A 21,548-nucleotide genomic window follows, 5' to 3' on the forward strand; every position below is an offset into this window, starting at 1 on the left:
GTCGCAGAGTTCAGATGTGATGAGCGCTGCGTGGGTACGAGCGACCCGCCCCGATGATAAAGAACAACCATGGCAGGCACCTGCAGTTTGTTCTGAGCCACCGCAGAGCAGTCAGTGTTTAGTGCTGGTCTGTGGCAGCGCCGCGGACCAGCAAAAGAACCCCCAACGGCCTGGTCCTGGGTCGCAGACTGCTGACCTAGATGTTTTGTCTCCAAAACGCATTGCTGTGAACCTTCAATGAAATTGTTCTTGCAATCTTCTTCTAGATTGATATACTGGATTCAGGGCCGAAAAGCTACTCCCAATTTTTCTTATTACCTATGATTGTTTATCAAATCCATGGAGGTTATTTGGCAAGAAGATGAATGACAGCCACCCGTTTACCTACAGACTTAGAAATCATGGGGCCCTGTAGCAGAACTTCTAATTTGCCCCCCCCCCCCCTCCAAAAAAATATATATATTTGGCGGGGTCACAGATCATATATTTCAAGTTTGCAGCCTTTACAAAGTAATTTTCCTCTTACTGTAGCCCTAGATTCCCTTTCATTGTCTGATGAAGTATGGTGCTTACAAAAGTGCCACACAAATACTGTGATATTCCCACAGTGAATTATGCCACCGGATGATGACCCTACTGTACCATACACTCCCCTGGCAAAGTGAGATCCCAGCTGTGACCCTCACACCACCCTCCATGCAGTGTAATTGGCTTGCATACAGTGTAATAGCTCCGTACTTCACCACACTTTTTAATGGCCACCACTAGCCCTCCAAACAGAATGTTGGACCCCCCACAAAGCTTCACTATAATTTCTTGCATACATTATAATGGCACCCACATAGTCCTCCATACAGTATAATGCACGCCACATAACCCTCAATATAGTATAATGCACTACCCAATTACCCTCCATACAGCATAATGAGCCCCCCATATAGTATAATGGGCTCCTGCCATCACCCTTAATGGTTTTTTTTTTTTTTTTTTTTTTTTTAAACCGAATAAACCCTCTCTAGTCTTCTCATTCCCTTGCACCTCTGGTTCTGCTGCGAGCTGTGTGAAGCTCCCTCACATGAGTGCAGAGGGCACCATGTAGTGACGTCATCTCACCCAATTTTCAACTGCATCAAGGGGCCCCATAGCAGCCACGTGGTTAGATGTGGCAACTGGAAATATGCAATTTTCAGCATGACAACTTTCTTCTTTTTTTTTTTTTTTTTTTTCTCCCCCATCTTTCTGGAGTTCACCATACAGTTTAATTTTTAAACTGGCCTTTTAATTGTCCCTATAATATAAAATAAATATTTGGGTGAAATGACTCCGGTCGCTGCTGCCACCATGAGCGTAGGACGTGCCAGTATGTCCAAAGTCAGAAAGTGATTAAAGGGACACTAATGTGTTAGACATTTTTCTTTACCCTATGAGCGGTTATGTATTATTATTTTTTTTTTTTCTGTGCATGTTTGAAACTAACCTAATTGTCCCTTGAAATTGTGTTTTATACCTCTTCGGATTAATCTGTCCTAACTCCTATATCCTAGAATATTGGTGGCCTCTTTACTGCTAGACACTGACTCCTTCAGAGAATGTCTTCCCTTTATTCAGGGGAGTATTTGGGTATCCCTTTTACAAGTGGTGACTCTGTCATTAATTTGTCCTGTAATTAATAGGATTACTCTGTGCATTACTCCAAAGTCCCTTTTTGCTCTTCCGTTGAACTTCGTACTATTCACGTTGGGCTGAATGACACACCAACGATGACACCTAAGTTACAAAAAATGTAGCCACAGGCATCCTTACAGCAGCGCCCCATAATGCATCGGACTTGCCGTCACATACAGCTGGAGGGAAGGAAGGAGGGTGAACTCTTTAAAAAGTTTCACTGCTAGGAGGAAAAAGCTGTGTGACAGGTCCCTGAGGCAATGATTTTAACGCTTTGAGTAGCTAGAAAAGCAAATGTTAACTGTATGGAGCCCTCCACCTTACTGAGATGTGAGATCACTTGTTAAAAATAAATTGAATCTAAAAATTATATATATTGAAAAATCTAAAAAAACAGAATTTTGCAACTGCAAGATGGCATGACATGTTGCCGCCAAGACTTTGAAGGGGTTGTCCACTTCTTGGGTATTGATGACGTCCCACTGACCAGCTGTCGGCATCGCAGGCTGGGTGTAGAATGTGTGGAGCCTCAGCAGCTCCATATACTTTGCAATGGCCATTCTCGGGTACTACCGCTGAAGTGCAGCACTTGCGTGGCCACTGCACAGAGCTGTACACAGTTTACAGCGCTTAGAATGGTAGGAAATAAAGGAAAGTTAATTGATGGAAATCTAATGTCACGCTGTGATAGTTCTCCAGTAAGGAAGTGGGGCGTCAAACTATCCCTGAAACTGCGACCCTAACTATCACTGTCCTGGGGGTACTCTTAAAGGTAGAGAGGCCTGAGTCTCTGATCTTACTATGCATTGGTTAAACCCTGGTATGTCCATTCCCCCCACCCCATAATGCCTGGGGCAAAAATGAAAGGTAAATACACACAGACAAAACCAGGATAAGGCAGCAACAAACAATCACTCACCAAAGGTAAAGAGGTATATAGGGAAAGATAGAAATTACAAACCAAATGGGAATTATTATTATTATAAATTTTTATAGCGCATTTATTCCATGGCGCTTTACATGTGAATGGGGCAAATATAGACAAGTACAATAAACATGAGTAAAATAAGGCACACACAGGTACATAATGAGAGAGGACCCTGCCCGTGAGGGCTCACAGTCTACAGGGGATGGGTGAGGATACACTAGGTGAGGGTAGAGCTGGTCATGTGGCGGTTCAGTAGACTGGGGATCACTGCAGGTTGTAGGTTTGTCGGAAGAGGTGAGTCTTCAGGTTCCTTTTAAAGGTTTCTGTGGTGGGTGAGAGCCTGATGTGTTGGGGTAGAGAGTTCCAGAGTATGGGGGAAGCACGGGAGAAGTCTTGGATGCAGTTGTGGGAGGAATAAGACTGTGAGGAAATCATACACCCAAAAAGGCACAGAACGATCTCAAATTCAGCACGGCGTCTCCAAGGAGCTAGGAAGCAAAGCTTTCATTTGCAAGACAGAGAGGGTCTGGCCAGGTTTTTATAGGGAGAGGTAATGACCAGATCAGAAGCAGCTGAAAATGGAGCTTCAAGTATATGACCAGCATAGAATAGGTCATAAACCTCTTCAACACCAAAGGAAACCAAATCGATTTAATACACAAATACACAGGCTAAATGGAATATCTGCAATTCACAGTACATAGTGAAATTATAACCCCAGATCTCCCATGAGGGCGTGATACAACTTCTATACTGTGGCCCTAAAGCACAATAACCTTGCAAACGTGAGCTCTTAAGTGGCACAGAAGTTTTGATGTTGGTGATTCCTTGCCCTTAAAGGCATGTTCAAAAGCAATTGCTTATTAGCCCAGTGCAAATCCTACATCAGGAATATGAAAAAATATACGTCAGTTCAATCACATACATACACGGCGACTCAACCATGAATAGCCAACACCGGAGCAACAAGAGTAAAAAACTAGCCAGAAAAATCATAGAAACATATTTATTGAAAAGTAAATAACCACCATAAAATATCATATATAATAGACAATTGTTATAAACAATAAATAGTGACTATATCCATACGTGCAACCAAAGTTACAGGTTCACAGAATGGGACAATAGTAACCTAAGTGTTGCGGTGGTGAATACTTGTAGTCCCTACATGTGTGCAATTACAGCTGATGCGTAGCAGCTAAAGTGGATGTTACAATAGCACAATTGCGCTAACCGTATCCCGCATCACAAGAAAAGCACCCCCGCAACATATTAAAAAATCAGTACAGAGGTAAAGGGGTTAATTACCCATGAGTGTCCGTAGTACCCGTCTGGATCCTGGATTTACTACCCCAACGTGCGTTTCGCATTTGTCTATCACCGCTTCCTCAGGGGGCGTGGCATCAGTAATATGCAGCTACAACCGATTCCTGCAGCGGAATGACTTACCGACACTTGCAGACTGAAAAGCATGAAATTTAGAAGTGCTCAGTAGAACCAGTGCGGAATCCATTGTTTCATTTAACGGCCGGATTCTGTGTTTGTTGCAATTATCTCCTGACCGAAGAACTTCAAAGCCTATGAGGAATTTGCCTAGTACTAATCCTTACTGTGAGAACATGCATAACATTTCAGATGTTAATATATTGTTAATATATTTAAAGTGATTTTAAAAAAAAAAATATAAATATGTAAAATTTTTTGGGTGGGATGGTGGAGAGGTATGAAAGTGCATAAAATACCTTATTTACATTCTATGGCTGCAAAATCCGTCCCTCGACCAAATCCAGTGTTGAACAGGTCCGTCTGGATGTCTTTGCCTGGTAAGATAAAGGGTCCTCACTGACCGGTTGTGTGCCCATAGACGGTGTTAAGCAAACAAGTGTGTGTCTACTGATTCTATTACCTGTCCTGAAGACAATTAGTCCCATAACTGTATATCTGTTTAGGTATAAATTTGCAGTGCAACCAGGCCTCAATCTGCAAGTCCTTTGACATGAGGAAGAGGGGGAAATACTTTAACATATGCTCATGGTTAAATTTAATAAAAATTCACTAAATGTCATACTTCACATTTTTAACATCCCCTTCTGATATACAATTTGCAGCCTGGTCCAAGTTTGACATTTTTTCTTTTGTGGGATTGTCCCTCCTTGTAATATAGACTGGATGAGAAATTTGCGTATATCTGATACACTATTCTTCAATTGCTTTGGTATAGCTCGAGAACCACACAAATTTACTTTCAATGTGCACTCCTAGTCTACAGCTTGATTTATCTGCACACCATAAACCTTTCGATACTTCCCCTCTTTTCCTTTGCAGATTTGCATGAAGCTCCCTTCCTCCTCTTCTTCCCTTCTGCCATCTCTAACACTGAGTGGATGGAGGGATGAATTTGTAAGATTTTTGCAGAGTACTCAGCTAGATAAAAGACTTAGATTTTTAATTAAGACTATTTGGAATTTTGCTTAACTTTTGCATTTAAAAGGCATATGAACAGTAAAATCTAGTTGATTTCGTCCATAGTCTAACTAATTGAACCTTTTTTTTTCCCCTCCTACCTCGCTGGGAACTTTTTTTTTTTTTTTTCCCCCTACCATACAGGTGAGGTACTTGATTGCCCCCATCTTATCCCTGATAGATTAATATTTAATTTTGGGAAGTAAACTAAAGCCTTTTTTTCTTATGATTGTTAGACTTGGCTGGAGTTGGGCAATAAACAGAGGGCTACAGCAGCGACAGGGATGAACGACAAGAGCTCCAGATCACATTCTGTTTTCACACTGTCTGTGACACAAACAATGGTGAGACAACATGGACATATGTCAAGCATACAGCCGATCAACAATGCGCATTTAAATATTATTTTGGCAAACTTTTTTTTTTTTTTTTCTCTAGAGGGAAATTTTGGAAGGTGAAGTTCACGACCACACAAGGACCAGCAGAGTAAACCTGGTAGACTTGGCAGGGAGTGAGCGTTGCAATTCCGCACAAACCAGTGGCATTAGATTAAAGGTAGGTGCAAGCTTTATAACTTCTAAATTTAAAGGGAACCTGTCACCTGGTTTGGCTGATATGAGATATGGCCATCACCTTTCATGGCTGATATACAGTTTTCTATAATACTGTGTGTCTGCCCCGGCCCCCAGGACCGGACTGGCAATTCTGGCAAATGCCAGAAGGGCCTGTCTGGTTGTGGGCTGCCTTGTCTGCTATGTTAACAGAATCTGTGTTCTCAAGACATCCCCACTGTTAAGAGTTGTGACAGCGCACAAAGTTGCTGACTCCGTCACTTAACCCAGCAGGCTATGGGTATCATTAGAAATGCTGGACTTGTAGTAAATGTTTCTTTCCTCCATCCAGAGTGATATTAGTAATATATCCCATCTGGTTCTTGGGGACGGGGACAACATGGGCCTGTGTGATTTCAAATGCCTGGGCTGAATTTCAGTCCCAGTCCGTACCTGGTCTGCCCCCAACCTGTTGTGAATTCTGCTTTTGGGCTCCCTCCGGTGATTGTAGACGGTAATGCAGTTGTGCCTGGACTGCAGGATTGGACAGGTGTATCTTCTAATTGCAAAGCTGACAGGGGTATTTAGCTTTGCAGGACTCATTAGTCCCTGCCAGTTGTCAATGTTCTATTGCCAGTAAGGGTTCTATGCCTGGCCTCTCCTGCCTGCTGCCATTTCAGCTAAAGATAAGTGTCTGATTCTGTTTCTTAGGCTCACAGGCTGTGTCTATTTTTCAGTCCTGTTCATAGTTTCTATTTTGTTCCAGCTTCAACTGTCCTGTTTTCTCAGTCTGGTAGGATTCGCTGGAGTTGCAGATATACTCTCCACACCTTTAGTTTTTATATTTTTCTGCTGTGGATATTTTGTAGATTTTGTGCTGACCGCTCAGTATCCTGTACTATACTTTCCTATCTAGGTAGAAGTGGCCTCCTTTGCTAAATCTGTTTTCCGCCTGCGTGTCTTTTCCTCTCCTACTCACCGTCATTATTTGTGGGAGGGCTGCCTATACTTTGGGGGTCTACTCTGAGGCAAGTCAGTTTTCCTATTTTCTATCTTTAGGGATAATTAGTCCTCCGGCTGTGTCGAGGTGTCTAGGTCTGGATATGCACACCCCACGGCTACTTCTAGTGTCTGTGATAAGTTCAGGGTTAGCGGTCTGTATAGTTACCACTACTCCAGCGAAGGTTTTTTCATGTTCCAAGGCCGCCTGATCATAACACCAACCCGACCTGCAAGACAAAAAAAGTAACTTTTATTATGCTCACCTGCGGGGTGGTCCAAGGGGCGTCTGTTCTTGGTCCAGTGCCTCCCTTCTTGCGATGCAGTCCTCCTCCTTCTTGCTTTGTGTGGATGACTTGTCCCTACGTCATCCAGAGTCTTTCCAGCATCGTGCTCCTGCTCAGGCGTACTTCTGTTCTTACTAGGGTAGCGTAAAGTACTGCAGTGCTGTGGTGCTTTGACCTTTCCCGGCGCCTGTGCCCTGCAGTACTTTGCTCCTGCCTTCATTGGAGCAGGGAAGAACACCTGCACAGGAGCGTGACCCCAAGGAGACACATGAACCAAGAAGGTGGATGGCATCGCAAAAAGTGAGGTGCCTGATCCAGACCAGCGACACCTCTCGGATCGGACCACCCCCCAGGTGAGTATGAGACTGGGTGCACACAATCCAGAATTAGCAGCAATTTCGACACCGCACATACTCACTGCGTCCAACGCGCTACCATTTAACGCAGGTGATTCCGCATGTGCTCACTGAACTGTGTGGGTTTGCCGTGTCCAATACATTCTATTGGTGAAACTTTTTTTGCAGAGATGCGCCTCCCTGCCTGACAAATTGACATGCTGCAGTCTGGAAAGATGTGCCGCATGTCAGTCTCTGCATGGAAGCCGCGGGCGTCTGTAGACGCATAGTGGACATGGCATTTCTTAAAATCCCATCCACTATACTGAAACATCATGATTGCAGTGTCCAACCCAAGGCATTTTACTGATCGTGGGCACATACCCTCAAAGGTCGTCGTTTTTTTTTTTTTGTTTGTTTGTTTTTTCTGGTCTTGCAGGTTGAGATGGGGGGGCCGATATACAGCATTCTATAATGCTGTATATCAGCCCTGAAAGGTGGTGGCCATATCTCATATTGGTCAAACCCGGTGACTGGTTCACTTTCTAAGGGGAAGTTGAAGCAGACAATTGTGTTTTTTATAATTTTTTTTGGGGGGACAGCATTAAAAAAACAAAAACAAACCCAGCCTCAGGACAATAATGGGTACAGGTTGTATTTGTGAAAACTACTGATAAAACATGTATGAGAATATCTGATGTGAAGGGGAATGGTCGGATAGGTATTTCCGACTGATGACTTGTAGGTCATGGTGATTATGCACCTCACAGGATCTGTGACCATGCGATTGCTGATGAGGGCTTGGCTTTGTATGGACAGGAAAACCGACCCCTGTCCCTCCTAACATACCCTTGCTAATTGGGAAAGGGTGGAAGAAGCCAGACAGGAAAGCTTTCATCTTGGAGTTCATTTCAAAGGTGTAGTTCCGTTTGGAGGAATAGGAAGTCTGGTACAAAGTACCCAAGATAGTTGTAGTGGTGCGCAAGGTGTCCCGAAATACTTTGCTCCCGTTCAATGATGCAGGGCTTCTAAAGGAACCTCACGATAAGAAAATTGAAGAGCTTTCTAAAGAGAGCCTGGGAAGCGGGAGCAGCAGCCATTAAACTGAATATAGCAGCCACGTGTCAGCAAGATCTCTGCGCGTGTGACTTGGCCAATTATAAATAAATGCCCAAGGGATCAACTGCTCGCCAGCCTTCCGAACCTGGGAAAGGCGGCAGGTTTTCCTGCAGATTCTTTGGCGGATGCAGTGCCTTCTCAAATTTTAGCTAGAAGGACCCTCTGGCTTAAAAATTGGACCAGAGACTTCAACTTGAAGTCTAAGCTCTAGGGCATACCCTTTTGAGAGTGAATATATCTATCTATCTATCTATCTATCTATCTCTATCATCCAAAGCAGTGGTACTCGGGTCACCAGGCAGCGTTGGATTCTGGGGGTCATGTGGATGGTGGCCGTGCCTGTGCTCTGGGGATGGTGAAACTGGTATTAAAATACAAAGGAAAGAAAAAATTAGAAAAGTTTGCGACGCCAGTTGGAGTGTTTGGCTGTAATTTCGCTGGCACTGCAGATGATCTCTGGGGAGTAGATGATGGCAGTGCAGATGTTTCACTCCCCTCCAACTAGGGCTAGCCCCCAAGGATAGTGATAGAAGTAGATGGTGCAGAGTAATAAGGGAGGAGACAAGGAAAATCACTTAACCATTTACTGAAGTCCAAATACAATTTCAGATGATGGAATACAACTCTCACCAGGTATAAATTCTGCTCTGCCCAATGGGAGTTATATCTCTGCTGTGATTCAGTATAAACTTCTTGCTGCTTTAAACCCTTCTGGGACAAAGGTTTCCTGGAGTCTGAAACTTCCAGTACAACCAAGTACTCGCAGCGTTTTCTCTCCCGGCAACTTGCAGTGTGAATCCTATGTGAGGCAAGTGTTTTTTCTTGCACAATCTCACTGATTCTCTGTTGCTACGGAGCTCCTGGGGAAAAACACTTCACTGCTGGTTATGAAAACCACACAGCCTCTCGGCTTATCACCCGACTCTGCAAGTCTGGATGGCCTAGGGCAGGGGTGTCAAACTGCATTCCTCGTGGGCTGCAACCAGGTCATGTTTTCAGGATTTCCTTGTACAGCACAGATGATAATTTAATCACCTACACACATAATGATTGCAGCACCTTGTGCAATGCTAAGGAAATCTTGAAAACACGCATGGTTTGCGGCCCTCGAGGAATGCAGTTTGACACCCCTGGCCTAGGGGCTGATACCCTGATCCTTCTCAGCACAGGCCCTGGAGGAAGCACATGTCTCTCCTCCTTGAACAGTTTCCATTTTCTTTTCTATGGACCCTTCACAGACTACGCCCCTCCCCTCCTAGTTAGAGTATCGGTGCATTTGGGCTTCCTTTCCCTCTTCCCCTCGTGTTGCACATAGTCTTCCCACACTGTGTGACTGACAATCCCTCTGTGGGTCATCCCTAGACGAGATCTTGGATAAGACTGCAGACTCAAAGAAACGGACAGCAGTTTGGGTGGGGAGATCCTGAAGACGAGGGAGGATTAAGAGACCAAAGCCATTCTCCATGGATTGGATTAGGTATGGTCAAAGTTTGGAAGACAGGAGTGTGGTCTGACAAGACCATAGAGCAAATACTTGTGACTGGATCAAGAGAAAGCAAGTTGGCTAAATAATGTCTGTTCTGCTTTATGAATTGTGTACAGCCGAATAGGAAGAGTAATCTCCTACCGTAGAGTTAAGGCCGCACCACACATCAACTAACTGCATATCCAGAATCCAAGTCGGCCTGAAATACTGTCACTCTTGCTGGTATAGATGTGTAAAGCAATATTAATCCCTATGGACTCAAGAAGCTGGGTTGACACTATGAAAACCCTGGGTGTAATATGTGTCTGCGTTATGTGTGTGTTAGGCATGTAACTACTGGCATGGCTGTGATTGGCTGCTGAAATCATGTCATGATGCACTATAAAAGTCGCCGCCGCCATTTTGGGTTCACTCTGCTGTGAATTCAGTTAGGGATAGGACGCTGTGTTCTGACTGAGGGCCAGTTTTGAGATAGCGATTTGCTTCATTGTGCTTTACCCACACTAATTTAGCAACCGCTGTGCGAGAACCTTGTTTTTTGCCTTGCAGCACTGTTTACGGATGTCTGCATGGTGTCTGTGTGAGTGCAGCTCACTCTGTAGTCTGGTCTGCAGCCACAGCTGGTTGTAGTCAGCTCGGGGTGCATCACTGCCTCATACCATTCCATGGTCCGTTTCTCAATTAGTGCAGCCTGCTGCACATTTTTTCAAATTTATCCTATTAGTGGCTTTCTATCCGTATCCTGCTAGATTGTGGAAAAACACTATATAGGATTACATAGAGGAGCTTTTTTTGGCCTTGCAGCGCCGTTCACGGCTGTCTGCACGGTCTATGTGTGAGTGCAGCTCACTCTGTAGTCTGTTTTGCAAAAAAAAAACAAACAAAAAAAAACCGTTAATAAAGTTCACCAAACACTCCACTTTACAGTTGTGTAGGCCACATTAGCTCATATTAAAGTCTAGTCCACACTTGATAAAATTTAGTTTTTCTTATACCTGTTAGGAACGGTTCAGGAATAAGCACACTAAGCCCTTAGTACTTTTCTGTCTATCTTTATCAGTCTACCAAGATGAAGAAGGCAGGGAGTAAGGCACGTGGTCGTGGAGGTGGAGCAGGGAGAGGACATGGAGATTCTGTGCCTGCTGCGGGCACCGGTGATTCATCACCCAGTTTTAGCAGGGAACGGTCCTTCATGCTCAGCTTTGTAGGAGCTAGCCGTACCCCACTGCTGTGGGACGAACAAATTGAAGCAGTTGTCGGATGGATGGCAGCTAACGCATCGACTTCAATTAGTGCCACATCCTCTCAGGCACAGAGCACTGAAGAGCACCCATCTGTCTTTTCACCACCTGCCAAATTGCCCAGGCAGAGAGCCCAGGACAGGAGCCATCTCTACTTCTGTTCTCTGAATCTCTTGGCTTGGAAAGAGAGGGCCAGCCAAGCAGCATTCAAGAAATGGAACAAGAGGCAGTATGCAGTGATGCCCAACAGCTTTCTCTCTGAATCTGAAGGGCCAGTGCCTCCGGTCAGCACACCTCAGTACGCATCTGATGAGACTCGGGTGCCACTTTCTGGTGCGTACTCTGCTGCCGAGACTACCCAGGAGAAGCAGTTGGTGGAAGAGGGTAGTGTAGATGAGGTCCTTGACCCATCATGGCGTGAGGTACAGGAAGGTGGTGGGAGCAGCTCTGAGGAAGAGATTCCCCGAACGGCCCGAAGAAGGAGGGGGAAGACTGTGTTGCCTGTAGCCTCCACTTCGGCACCCATTAGGAGCATGTCTTTTCCAAAAGCCAAAACGGGTGCTCCCAAGACTTGCAGTGCCTGATCCTTTTTTGACACCGTTGCATATGACATTTGCTTTGTCAAATGCAAGCTGTGTAATCAAAGTCAAAAGATGGAAAAGTGTCAGCAACCTCAATACCCCAATATGTGAAAACATGTGCAGACCAAGCATGCAGTGGAGTTACAAAAACACACTGAAGACCTAGACCAACCTACAGCGGCACCTACCACCTCTTCAGCTTGTGTTGTAGCCTCTTCCTCCAGATCACACACAGTTGGTTCAGCTTCCTCACAGGATCGCCATGGAAAAACCTCTGGCACTGTTGTCCAGAGACCCAGTGTAATTCCAGCCACAGCACCACGTTCCCAGTCATCCTCACACTCACAGCCCATTCTACAGCCATCGGTAGCACAGGCATGGGAGAACAGGCGAGCATTCTCGGCAAACCACCCCCGAGCACAGGCTCTGAATGCTGGCATTGCAAAACTACTGTCCCTTGCAATGCTGTCATTCAGGCTAGTGGAGACTGACACCTTCCGTAACTTGATGGTATTGGCAGTCCCACAATACAACGTGCCCAGCCGCTCTTATTTCAGCAGGCAAGCCGTCCCTGCCCTGCAAAAGCATGTGGAGGGAAACATTAAACATGCGCTACTAAACGCCGTCAGTAGCAAGGTCCACCTTACCATCAATGCGTGGACCAGTGGCCATGGACAGGGACGATACCTTTCCCTCACTGCCCATTGGGTAAATGTTGTGGAGCCAGGTACAGATCGTGAGTGGCGCTGTACGTGTTCTGCCAACTCCAAGGATTGCAGGAATCCAGTCTGCGCACATTGACTCCTCCTCATACTCCCAGTTCCTCTGAATCAGCGCTGCAGGGGCCGTCACAGTCCACCTCCCCATGGACCCGTGAACATTTACCTTTTACGACCGATATGAGCACAGCCGTGGCAAAACGTCAACAGGCCGTACTGAAATTACTTTGGGGAATCGAAGCCACACAGCGCAGGAGCTCTGGAATGCCATCAAGCAGAAGAGCGACGTGTGTTTTTTGCCAGCGAATCTCCAGCCAAGCATGGTAGTGTGTGACAATGGCCAAAATCTGGTGGCAGCTCTGGCCCTAGGCAACCTCACACACATCCCATGTCTGGCACATGTGCTCAACTTGGTCGTGCAGAGTTTTTTGAGGGACTATCCGGATCTTGATGCACTGTTGCACAAGGTCCGCCTAGAGTGTGCTCACTTGCAGCGTTGCAGCATGGCAAGATCACGCACTGCAGCTCTGCAGCGCCGATTCCACCTTCCGGAACATCGCATCATATGTGACCTACCCTGTTGTGAATTCTGTGGCAGAGCTCCCTCCTGTGGTCACAAGTGGTACTGCGGCTTCTGAGTTTCCTTCCTCAGGTGATGTGGTGAAGTCGTTAGGTGCTGCTCTATTTAACTCCACCTAGTGCTTTGCTCCTGGCCTCCAGTCAATGTTCTAGTATTGGTCTTGCTTCCTCCTGGATCGTTCCTGTGGCCTGTCTGCTCTGCATAAGCTAAGTTTTGCTTGTGTTATTTTTGTTTGCAATTTTTTCTGTCCAGCTTGCTTTTTTGGTTTTTCTGGCTTGCTGGAAGCTCTGGGACGCAGAGGGAGCACCTCCGTACCGTTAGTCGGTGCGGAGGGTCTTTTTGCCCCTCTGCGTGGTTGTTTGTAGGGTTTTGTGTTGACCGCAAAGTTATCTTTCCTATCTTCGGTCTGTTCAGTAAGTTGGGCCTCACTTTGCTAAATCTATTTCATCTCTGCGTTTGTATTTTCATCTCTACTCAGTCATTATATGTGGGGGGCTGCCTTTTCCTTTGGGGTATTTCTCTGAGGCAAGGTAGGCTTATTTTTCTATCTTCAGGGCTAGCTAGTTTCTCAGGCTGTGCCGAGTTGCATAGGGAGCGTTAGGCGCAATCCACAGCTGCCTCTAGTGTGGTTGGATAGGATTAGGGATTGCGGTCAGCAGAGTTCCCACGTCTCAGAGCTCGTCCTATGTCTTTTGGTTATTGTCAGGTCACTTTGTGTGCTCTGAACTTCAAGGTCCATTGTGGTTCTGAATTACCTAATCATAACAGTACTGGAGGCCAAAAGTACTAATGCTTCTCAATAGAGGGAAAAAAGAAGTTCTGAGACCATTTTTTTTTTTTTCTTTGCACTGTGTTTTGCCTTTTTTTTTTTTCCCCTAGACATTTGGATGGTTCAGGACACAGGTGTAGTGATGGACATTAAAGGTCTGTCTTCATGTGTGGATCATCTCACTGCAAGAGTACAAAATATTCAAGACTTTGTGGTTTCGTACCTTCCGGGCTCTAAAAATGTGAAGGCGGATGCCCTGCCTAGGAGTTTTGTGCCCGACTCTCCGGGTTTGTCTGAGCCGGCGGGTATTCTCAAAGAGGGGGTAATTTTGTCTGGCATCTCCCCTGATTTGCGGCGGGTGCTGCAAAAATTTCAGGCTAATAAACCTGATCGTTGCCCAGCGGAGAAACTGTTTGTCCCGGATAGGTGGACAAATAAAGTGATCTCTGAGGTTCATTGTTCGGTGTTGGCTGGTCATCCTGAAATCTTTGGTACCAGAGATTTAGTGGCTAGATCATTTTGGTGGCCATCTCTGTCGCGGGATGTGCGTTCTTTTGTGCAGTCCTGTGGGATTTGTGCTCGGGCTAAGCCCTGCTGTTCTCGTGCCAGTGGGTTGCTTTTGCCCTTGCCGGTCCCGAAGAGGCCTTGGACACATCTCTATGGATTTTATTTCGGATCTCCCCGTCTCTCAAAAAATGTCGGTCATTTGGGTGGTTTGTGATCGCTTCTCTAAGATGATCCATTTGGTACCCTTGTCTAAATTACCTTCCTCCTCTGATTTGGTGCCATTGTTCTTCCAGCATGTGGCTCGTTTACATGGCATTCCAGAGAGCATCGTTTCTGACAGAGGTTCCCAGTTTGTTTCGTGGTTTTGGCGAGCTTTTTGTGCTAGGATGGGCATTGATTTGTCTTTTTCCTCGGCTTTCCATCCTCAGACTAATGGCCAGACCGAACGAACCAATCAGACCTTGGAAACATATCTGAGATGCTTTGTTTCTGCTGATCAGGATGATTGGGTGTCCTTCTTGCCTTTGGCTGAGTTCGCCCTTAATAATCGGGCCAGCTTGGCTACCTTGGTTTTGCCATTTTTCTGCAACTCTGGGTTCCATCCTCGTTTCTCTTCAGGGCAGGTTGAGTCTTCGGACTGTCCTGGTGTGGATACGGTGGTGGACAGGTTACAGCAGATTTGGACTCATGTAGTGGACAATTTGACCTTGTCCCAGGAGAAGGCTCTACGTTTCGCTAATCGCAGACGCTGTGTGTGTCCCCGACTTCGTGTTGGGGATTTGGTTTGGTTGTCATCTCGTCATATTCCTATGAAGGTTTCCTCTCCTAAGTTTAAGCCTCGTTTCATTGGTCCGTATAGGATTTCTGAGGTTCTTAATCCTGTGTCTTTTCGTTTGACCCTTCCAGATTCTTTTTCCATCCATAACGTATTCCATAGGTCATTGTTGCGGAGATACGTGGCACCTATGGTTCCATCTGTTGATCCTCCAGCCCTGGTTTTGGTGGAGGGGGAGTTGGAGTATATTGTGGAGAAGATTTTGGATTCTCGTGTTTCGAGACGGAAACTCCAGTATCTGGTTAAATGGAAGGGTTATGGTCAGGAAGATAATTCCTGGGTCTTTGCCTCTGATGTCCATGCTGCCGATCTTGTTCGTGCCTTTCATATGGCTCATCCTGGTCGGCCTGGGGGCTCTGGTGAGGGTTCGGTGACCCCTCCTCAAGGGGGGGGTACTGTTGTGAATTCTGTGGCAGAGCTCCCTCCTGTGGTCACAAGTGGTACTGCGGCTTCTGAGTTTCCTTCCTCAGGTGATGTGGTGAAGTCGTTAGGTGCTGCTCTATTTAACTCCACCTAGTGCTTTGCTCCTGGCCTCCAGTCAATGTTCTAGTATTGGTCTTGCTTCCTCCTGGATCGTTCCTGTGGCCTGTCTGCTCTGCATATGCTAAGTTTTGCTTGTGTTATTTTTGTTTGCTATTTTTTCTGTCCAGCTTGCTTTTTTGGTTTTTCTGGCTTGCTGGAAGCTCTGGGACGCAGAGGGAGCACCTCCGTACCGTTAGTCGGTGCGGAGGGTCTTTTTGCCCCTCTGCGTGGTTGTTTGTAGGGTTTTGTGTTGACCGCAAAGTTAACTTTCCTATCTTCGGTCTGTTCAGTAAGTTGGACCTCACTTTGCTAAATCTATTTCATCTCTGCGTTTGTATTTTCATCTCTACACAATCATTATATGTGGGGGGCTGCCTTTTCCTTTGGGGTATTTCTGAGGCAAGGTAGGCTTATTTTTCTGTCTTAGGCCTAGCTAGTTTCTCAGGCTGTGCCGAGTTGCATAGGGAGCGTTAGGCGCAATCCACGGCTGCCTCTAGTGTGGTTGGATAGGATTAGGGATTGCGGTCAGCAGAGTTCCCACGTCTCAGAGCTCGTCCTATGTCTTTTGGTTATTGTCAGGTCACTTTGTGTGCTCTGAACTTCAAGGTCCATTGTGGTTCTGAATTACCTAATCATAACACTACCCACCAGGTGGAATTCAATGTTGCATATGTTGGAGTGGTTATGTGAGTAGCAGCCAGCAGTAATGGAGCACCAGCTGCATCAGACGCAAATAAGTTGCAGTGCGCGCCGTTCAGACTTCACAAGCACTGAGTGGGCCACTATGAAGGACATCTGCTAGGTTTTGCATGCCATCGATGATTCCACACGGATGGCAAGTGCAGATGATGCACTAGTCATCATGACTATCCCCCTTATCTGCCTGCTTGAAAGAACACTGCAAGCGTAAAGGGATGATGTTGTGGAAGAGGTGGAGGATGAGGAGTCATAAATGCCATCTGCTTCTGGACAGTCTGCGCAACGTGGTTCCTCACAAAGGCCTAGGCAGGGGACACTTTGTGAGGAGGATGAGGAGGAGTCAATGGAGGAGGAAGACATCTGTCCAGAGGAAGGAGTTACACAATTCTTCAGTAGTCAGTGTGTAGAGCAAGGGTGGGGTGATGCAGAGCAGGCAGAGATAATGCCTCCAGCAGGGGACAGCGTTTCTTGGCCAGTTGGCAGTCTGCAGCACATGGTTGATTTCAAGCTGCAGTGCCTGAGAAACGACCGCTGCATCACCCACACTCTCAACACAGCTGATTATTGGGTGTACACCCTCCTAGATCCTCGCTACCGAGACAACTGTCAAAGCCTCATAACACCGTTGAACCGGGAGCGTAAAATGCGGGAGTTCCAAGACACACTGGTGCAGTCCATTATCTTCTCCAGTCCAATTGAGAGCAGTGCTGCTAGTGCTTTACAAAGCAGCTTCGTGCGTCGAGGCAGTGGAGGAAGCTCTGCACAAAGAGGGAGCAGAAGCAGTGCCTCAGCACAAGGCAAGACCAGTATGGCCCAAATGTGGCAAACTTTTGTGTGCCCACCACAAATGTTTACACCATCACAGACTGCTCCAGTCAGCAGGAGGCAATGTTTTCGTCAGATGGTGACAGACTACATGTGTTGCCCTCTCAGTGTACTCCCAGACTGCTCTTCCCCCTTCAAGTTTTGGGTCTCTAAGCTGGATACATGGCCAGAGCTTAGCCAGTATGCATTGGAGGTGCTGGCTTGCCCTGCTGCTAGTGTATTATCGAAACGCGTCTTTAGTGCCGCAGGTGGTGTACTAACAGACCGTCGCATTCGACTATCCTCCAATAATGTTGACCGGCTTACTTTTCTGAAAATGAACAAGGCCTGGATCTCGTAGGAATTTGCCACTCCTCTTCCAGATTAAATAATTTGTTGGCAACAGTATCCAGGTCTCCTATTCTATTGTATTCATGTTTCTACCACCTGAACTGTAATCCCTGGGCTCCAACACCGCCAGTTGCTGCTCAGAAGTGCCGTCTGCACAGTTAACACATGACCCAGTGTTATTGGGTTTCAATAATGTCAGCTGATCCCCAGCTGTGTATCCGGCAATTGCTCCTGCTACCTCCACACTCGCACTACTACAGAAATTAAAGGGAACCTATACCCCCCCCCGCCCAGGCGTTTAACTGAAAGAGCCACCTTGTGCAGCACTAATGCTGCACAAGGAAATTAGTTATGCTCCTTGCACACGCTGAAATAAACACTTATAAAATGTGTCCCCTAATGCCGTGAAACCGTCCTGGAGGCGGGACTTTCCTTCTTAATGAGACGCAGCACAGCCGTCATTCATACCCCCTTGGCGCCGCCTCCTCACCGTTGTTTGAATCTGTCCCGGATCCTGCGCTGTTATGTTAAACCTTGGGCATGCGCAGTTAGCACTGCCCATCTTCTGACATCAATTGGTGTCATACTGACTGCGCCTGTGATCCCGCCTCGCAGTGTCATCTGATATATTCACACTGCTGGGCTAGGATTCATGGGCATGCACAGTGCATATCTTCGCCTCAGGCTCTCACTCATCTCCCTCCGTCTTCTTCAGACTGTGCATGATCCCTAATGCTACGGCCGTGACGCCGCACAGTCTGAAGAAGGCGCAGTCAGCATGACACCAAATGATGTCAGAAGACTGGCATCATTTGTTGTCAGGCTGGCTGCGCCTGTGCGGCCGCCCTGCCCAAGATCCCGCCCCGCAGTGTCTTCTGATTTATTCACACTGTGGGGCTGGGATTCATGGGCATGCACAGTGCATATCTTTGCCTCTCACTCATCTTCTTCCGCCTTCTTCTGACTGTGCTGTGTCACGGCCGTGGCATGCGATTAGGGATCAGCTGACACCGCACAGTCTGAAGAAGGCGAAAGGAGATGAGTGAGAGGCCAAGATATGCACTGCGCATGCCCATGAACCCCAGCCCCGCAGTGTGAATAAATCAGAAGACACTGCGGGGCTGGGATTCCTGGGCATGTGCAGTGCATATCTTCGCCTCACTTATCTCATTCCGCCTTCATCATACTGTGCGGCGTCACGGCCGTGGCATGCGATTAGGGATCAGCTGATGGCGCACAATCTGAAGAAGGCAGAGGGATATGAGTGAGAGCCTGAGGTGAAGATATGCACGGCGCATGCCCATGAAACCCAGCCCCGCAGTGTGAATAAATCAGAAGACACTGCGAGGCGGGATCTCGGGCAGCGCAGCCGCACAGGCGCAGCCAGCCTGACAACAAATGATGTCTGAAGACGGGCAGCGCTAACTGCACATGGCCAAGGGATAACATAACAGCGCAGGCTCCGGGACAGATTCAAACAATGCTGAGGCGGCACACAGCACCAAGGGGGTATGAATGACGGCTGTGCTGCATCTCATTAAGAAGGAAAGTCCCGACTCCGGGATAGTTTCATGGTATGAGGGGACACATTTTATTAGTGTTAATTATGCTCCTTGCACATGCTGAAGTTAAGAGCCACCTTTTCCTTGTGCAGCATTAGTGCTGCACAAGGTGGCTTTTAGTTGCAAACGCCTGGGGGGTTAAAGGTTCCCTTTCAACTTACTCCATTTAGGCCTCAGCCTACACTGTTTCTCATGTAATCCCTGGGCTCCAACACTGCCAGTTGCTTCTCAGAAGTGTCTTTGGTATGGGTATTCCCTCCTGCCCAGCCCGGTTCCAGCACGCCAGCCGTTTCCAGATAGTGTCAAGGTCACTTTGCCTCCAATACATTGTCCTGTCGTGTTGCGGTTGGGTTAGCTGACTCTATGGTGCCTGCAGTTTAGGTGCTTCCTTTGTGGGCTGCGGGAACTGGCAATGAAGGCTGGTTCCGTAGTGTCAATAGGACAAGCTCCCCCTGTAGGACTGTGGGTTTTTGGTAACTACGGCCGGCTCGTGGCCTAGCAAATTTTTTTTCCTGTAGACCTTCTGCTGCCTGAATTCCAGCACCATTACCTGGTTCTTGGGAAGAAAAGCTTGAATAGGTCCCCCTGGTTCCAGTACCATCAGCTGGTTCCAGGCAGAGCCTTTGGCTTAGGTGCCTCCTTCTGGGTATCAGAGTTCCACCAATGTCTGGTGGTCCTTGGTAGTGCTTTCTGGCACGTGTACCTCCTGCTTAGTAACCAGGTTCCAGTACCGTCAGCTGGTCCTCGGTAGTTCCATTGGCTCTTGTACCTTCTGCTACCCATCCGGGTTCCAGTACAGTCAGCTGGTTCTCGGCAGTTCCTCAGCCTTCTTGTACCTTCTACTACATTTCCAAGTTCAAGACCCTAAAGATTGCCTTGTGCAGGCATGTACTACGGAGGACAGAGAATGAACTTCAATCCAATATTGCAGCCAGCATGCAGCCAGCAGGTAAGGAAAGGGTGAATCAAAAACCCAAAAACCCCGCCTCCATGGCTGAAGATTGTTCCCTCCAAATTCAGGTGACAGTGTCCCTTTAAGGAGATTATGAACACTCTGCAGTAGATTACTCAGTAATAAAATTTTCAATCCAGATTCCTCCTCTTCTTCCACATAGGTCATATTTTCAACCTAGTTTAGTCCACAATATAATAGAATACAAAATGTTATCCTTAAATATCTCCCTATTGGCAATTGGGATGTGGTTTTATGCACCATCATTCAAGGTGGCTTTTGGCAAGAAGATGTTGTACTCTCTGTAGTTTATGGTCTCCTTGTTTGATTAGTTGACCCACGGTTTCCACCACATGGTTGTCGTTTAAAGGGTTTAATAGGTGTGGTAGGAACAGATGCAATGTGTGCATTTTTGCTGAAAAGAAAAGCGCTTTCTTAAAATCGTAATGTCACTTATCATATCAAAACTTTCATCAATTGTGAGTCTGGCCATGTTCTCTACTGCATAGGCTGTCCGGAGTGCTATATTGTCTACGTAGGGGAAACTGACTATTCTTCTCTAAAGTTTTGTAGTAAACACTTGGCTAACATTTAATAGTAATAATCAGGATTACTCAGGGGCTGTTCACAATTTTACCGACCTACACCAAAGACGATCTGTCCAACATTTTTTCTTTTGGAATTGTAAGTTGCCTGTCCCATAAGGGGTGGCAATTGGCAAAACCATGTAGTATTGAGGGAAGCGTTCTGGATTGTCGCATTAGACACTAAACATCCTAATGGGATGAATTATATAAAACAGATTTTTATCTATTGAGGCAATGTTTAGGGGTTGTGATACATTTTATTCATCTCGAATATCCCACCATGCTACAAGTTGAAAAACGATAAAGGTTGCACCATTATTTACCTAGAATGATTAGTCTAGAATATTGAAAATGCATTACTGCCATAGAAAATAGGAGAAAAGCGCTATATAATGTACATGCAGCGCCCCAGAGATCTGGTCATTGCAGTATGACACTCTGCCGCTAAGGGGAGTGATGGTACGTCTGATGGCACTGAAGGAGTACTTCTGACCAGGTATCACCAGCACACATTACACTTCACACTCCGGCCACTAGGGGGAGAAAAAGGCTTTATTTATTGGGCCACTCCTCACACTGGTAAAACTAGGGGTTGGATAGGAAGTTAGTCAGAAGCTGACTGGGTTGGATTCAGGCAACATCCCGTGACAGGGGGTGTTGCAGGGAGAAGACACAGGGGGGTCCCTGTCGGGCGTGGGAACCTGGCAGGTGCCTAGCGAACAGAGCAGAACGTTACGGAACCGTGCCAGCACACCCCGCGGCGGTATCCTAAGAAAGTGACATGAAGGGAAGGATATTGTGGAACAGTGAGAAACGAGATCAAGCACAAAGGAGAACCAGTAGGAGTCGTGCCGTGAGACCGAGGCAATATCCTACTGAGGCGCGTAGCCGGTGGCCGGAACACCGCGGAAGTAACTGACTCTAGGCCTTACTTCGAACTCCGCAGGACAGTTAATTATAGGTTGGCTGTCTACCTTAAATTTCCTATGAAGACCTAGGCGGCAAC

At 46.7% G+C, this 21,548-nt stretch overlaps 1 protein-coding gene across 1 annotated transcript in view; it reads left to right on the forward strand.

Moving 5' to 3' along the window:
• Positions 1–21,548, forward strand: part of LOC138662629 (kinesin-like protein KIF14) — a 148,165-nt gene that overhangs the window by 17,593 nt on the left and 109,024 nt on the right. Inside the window, exons 7-8 of the mRNA XM_069748469.1 lie at positions 5,293–5,400; positions 5,495–5,611. Coding sequence (XP_069604570.1) covers positions 5,293–5,400; positions 5,495–5,611 — 225 coding nt within the window. The remainder of the gene's footprint in view (positions 1–5,292; positions 5,401–5,494; positions 5,612–21,548) is intronic.

This window comes from Ranitomeya imitator, chromosome 2 (genome assembly GCF_032444005.1).
Source record: "Ranitomeya imitator isolate aRanImi1 chromosome 2, aRanImi1.pri, whole genome shotgun sequence".
In the NCBI taxonomy this organism is placed as follows: domain Eukaryota; kingdom Metazoa; phylum Chordata; class Amphibia; order Anura; family Dendrobatidae; genus Ranitomeya; species Ranitomeya imitator.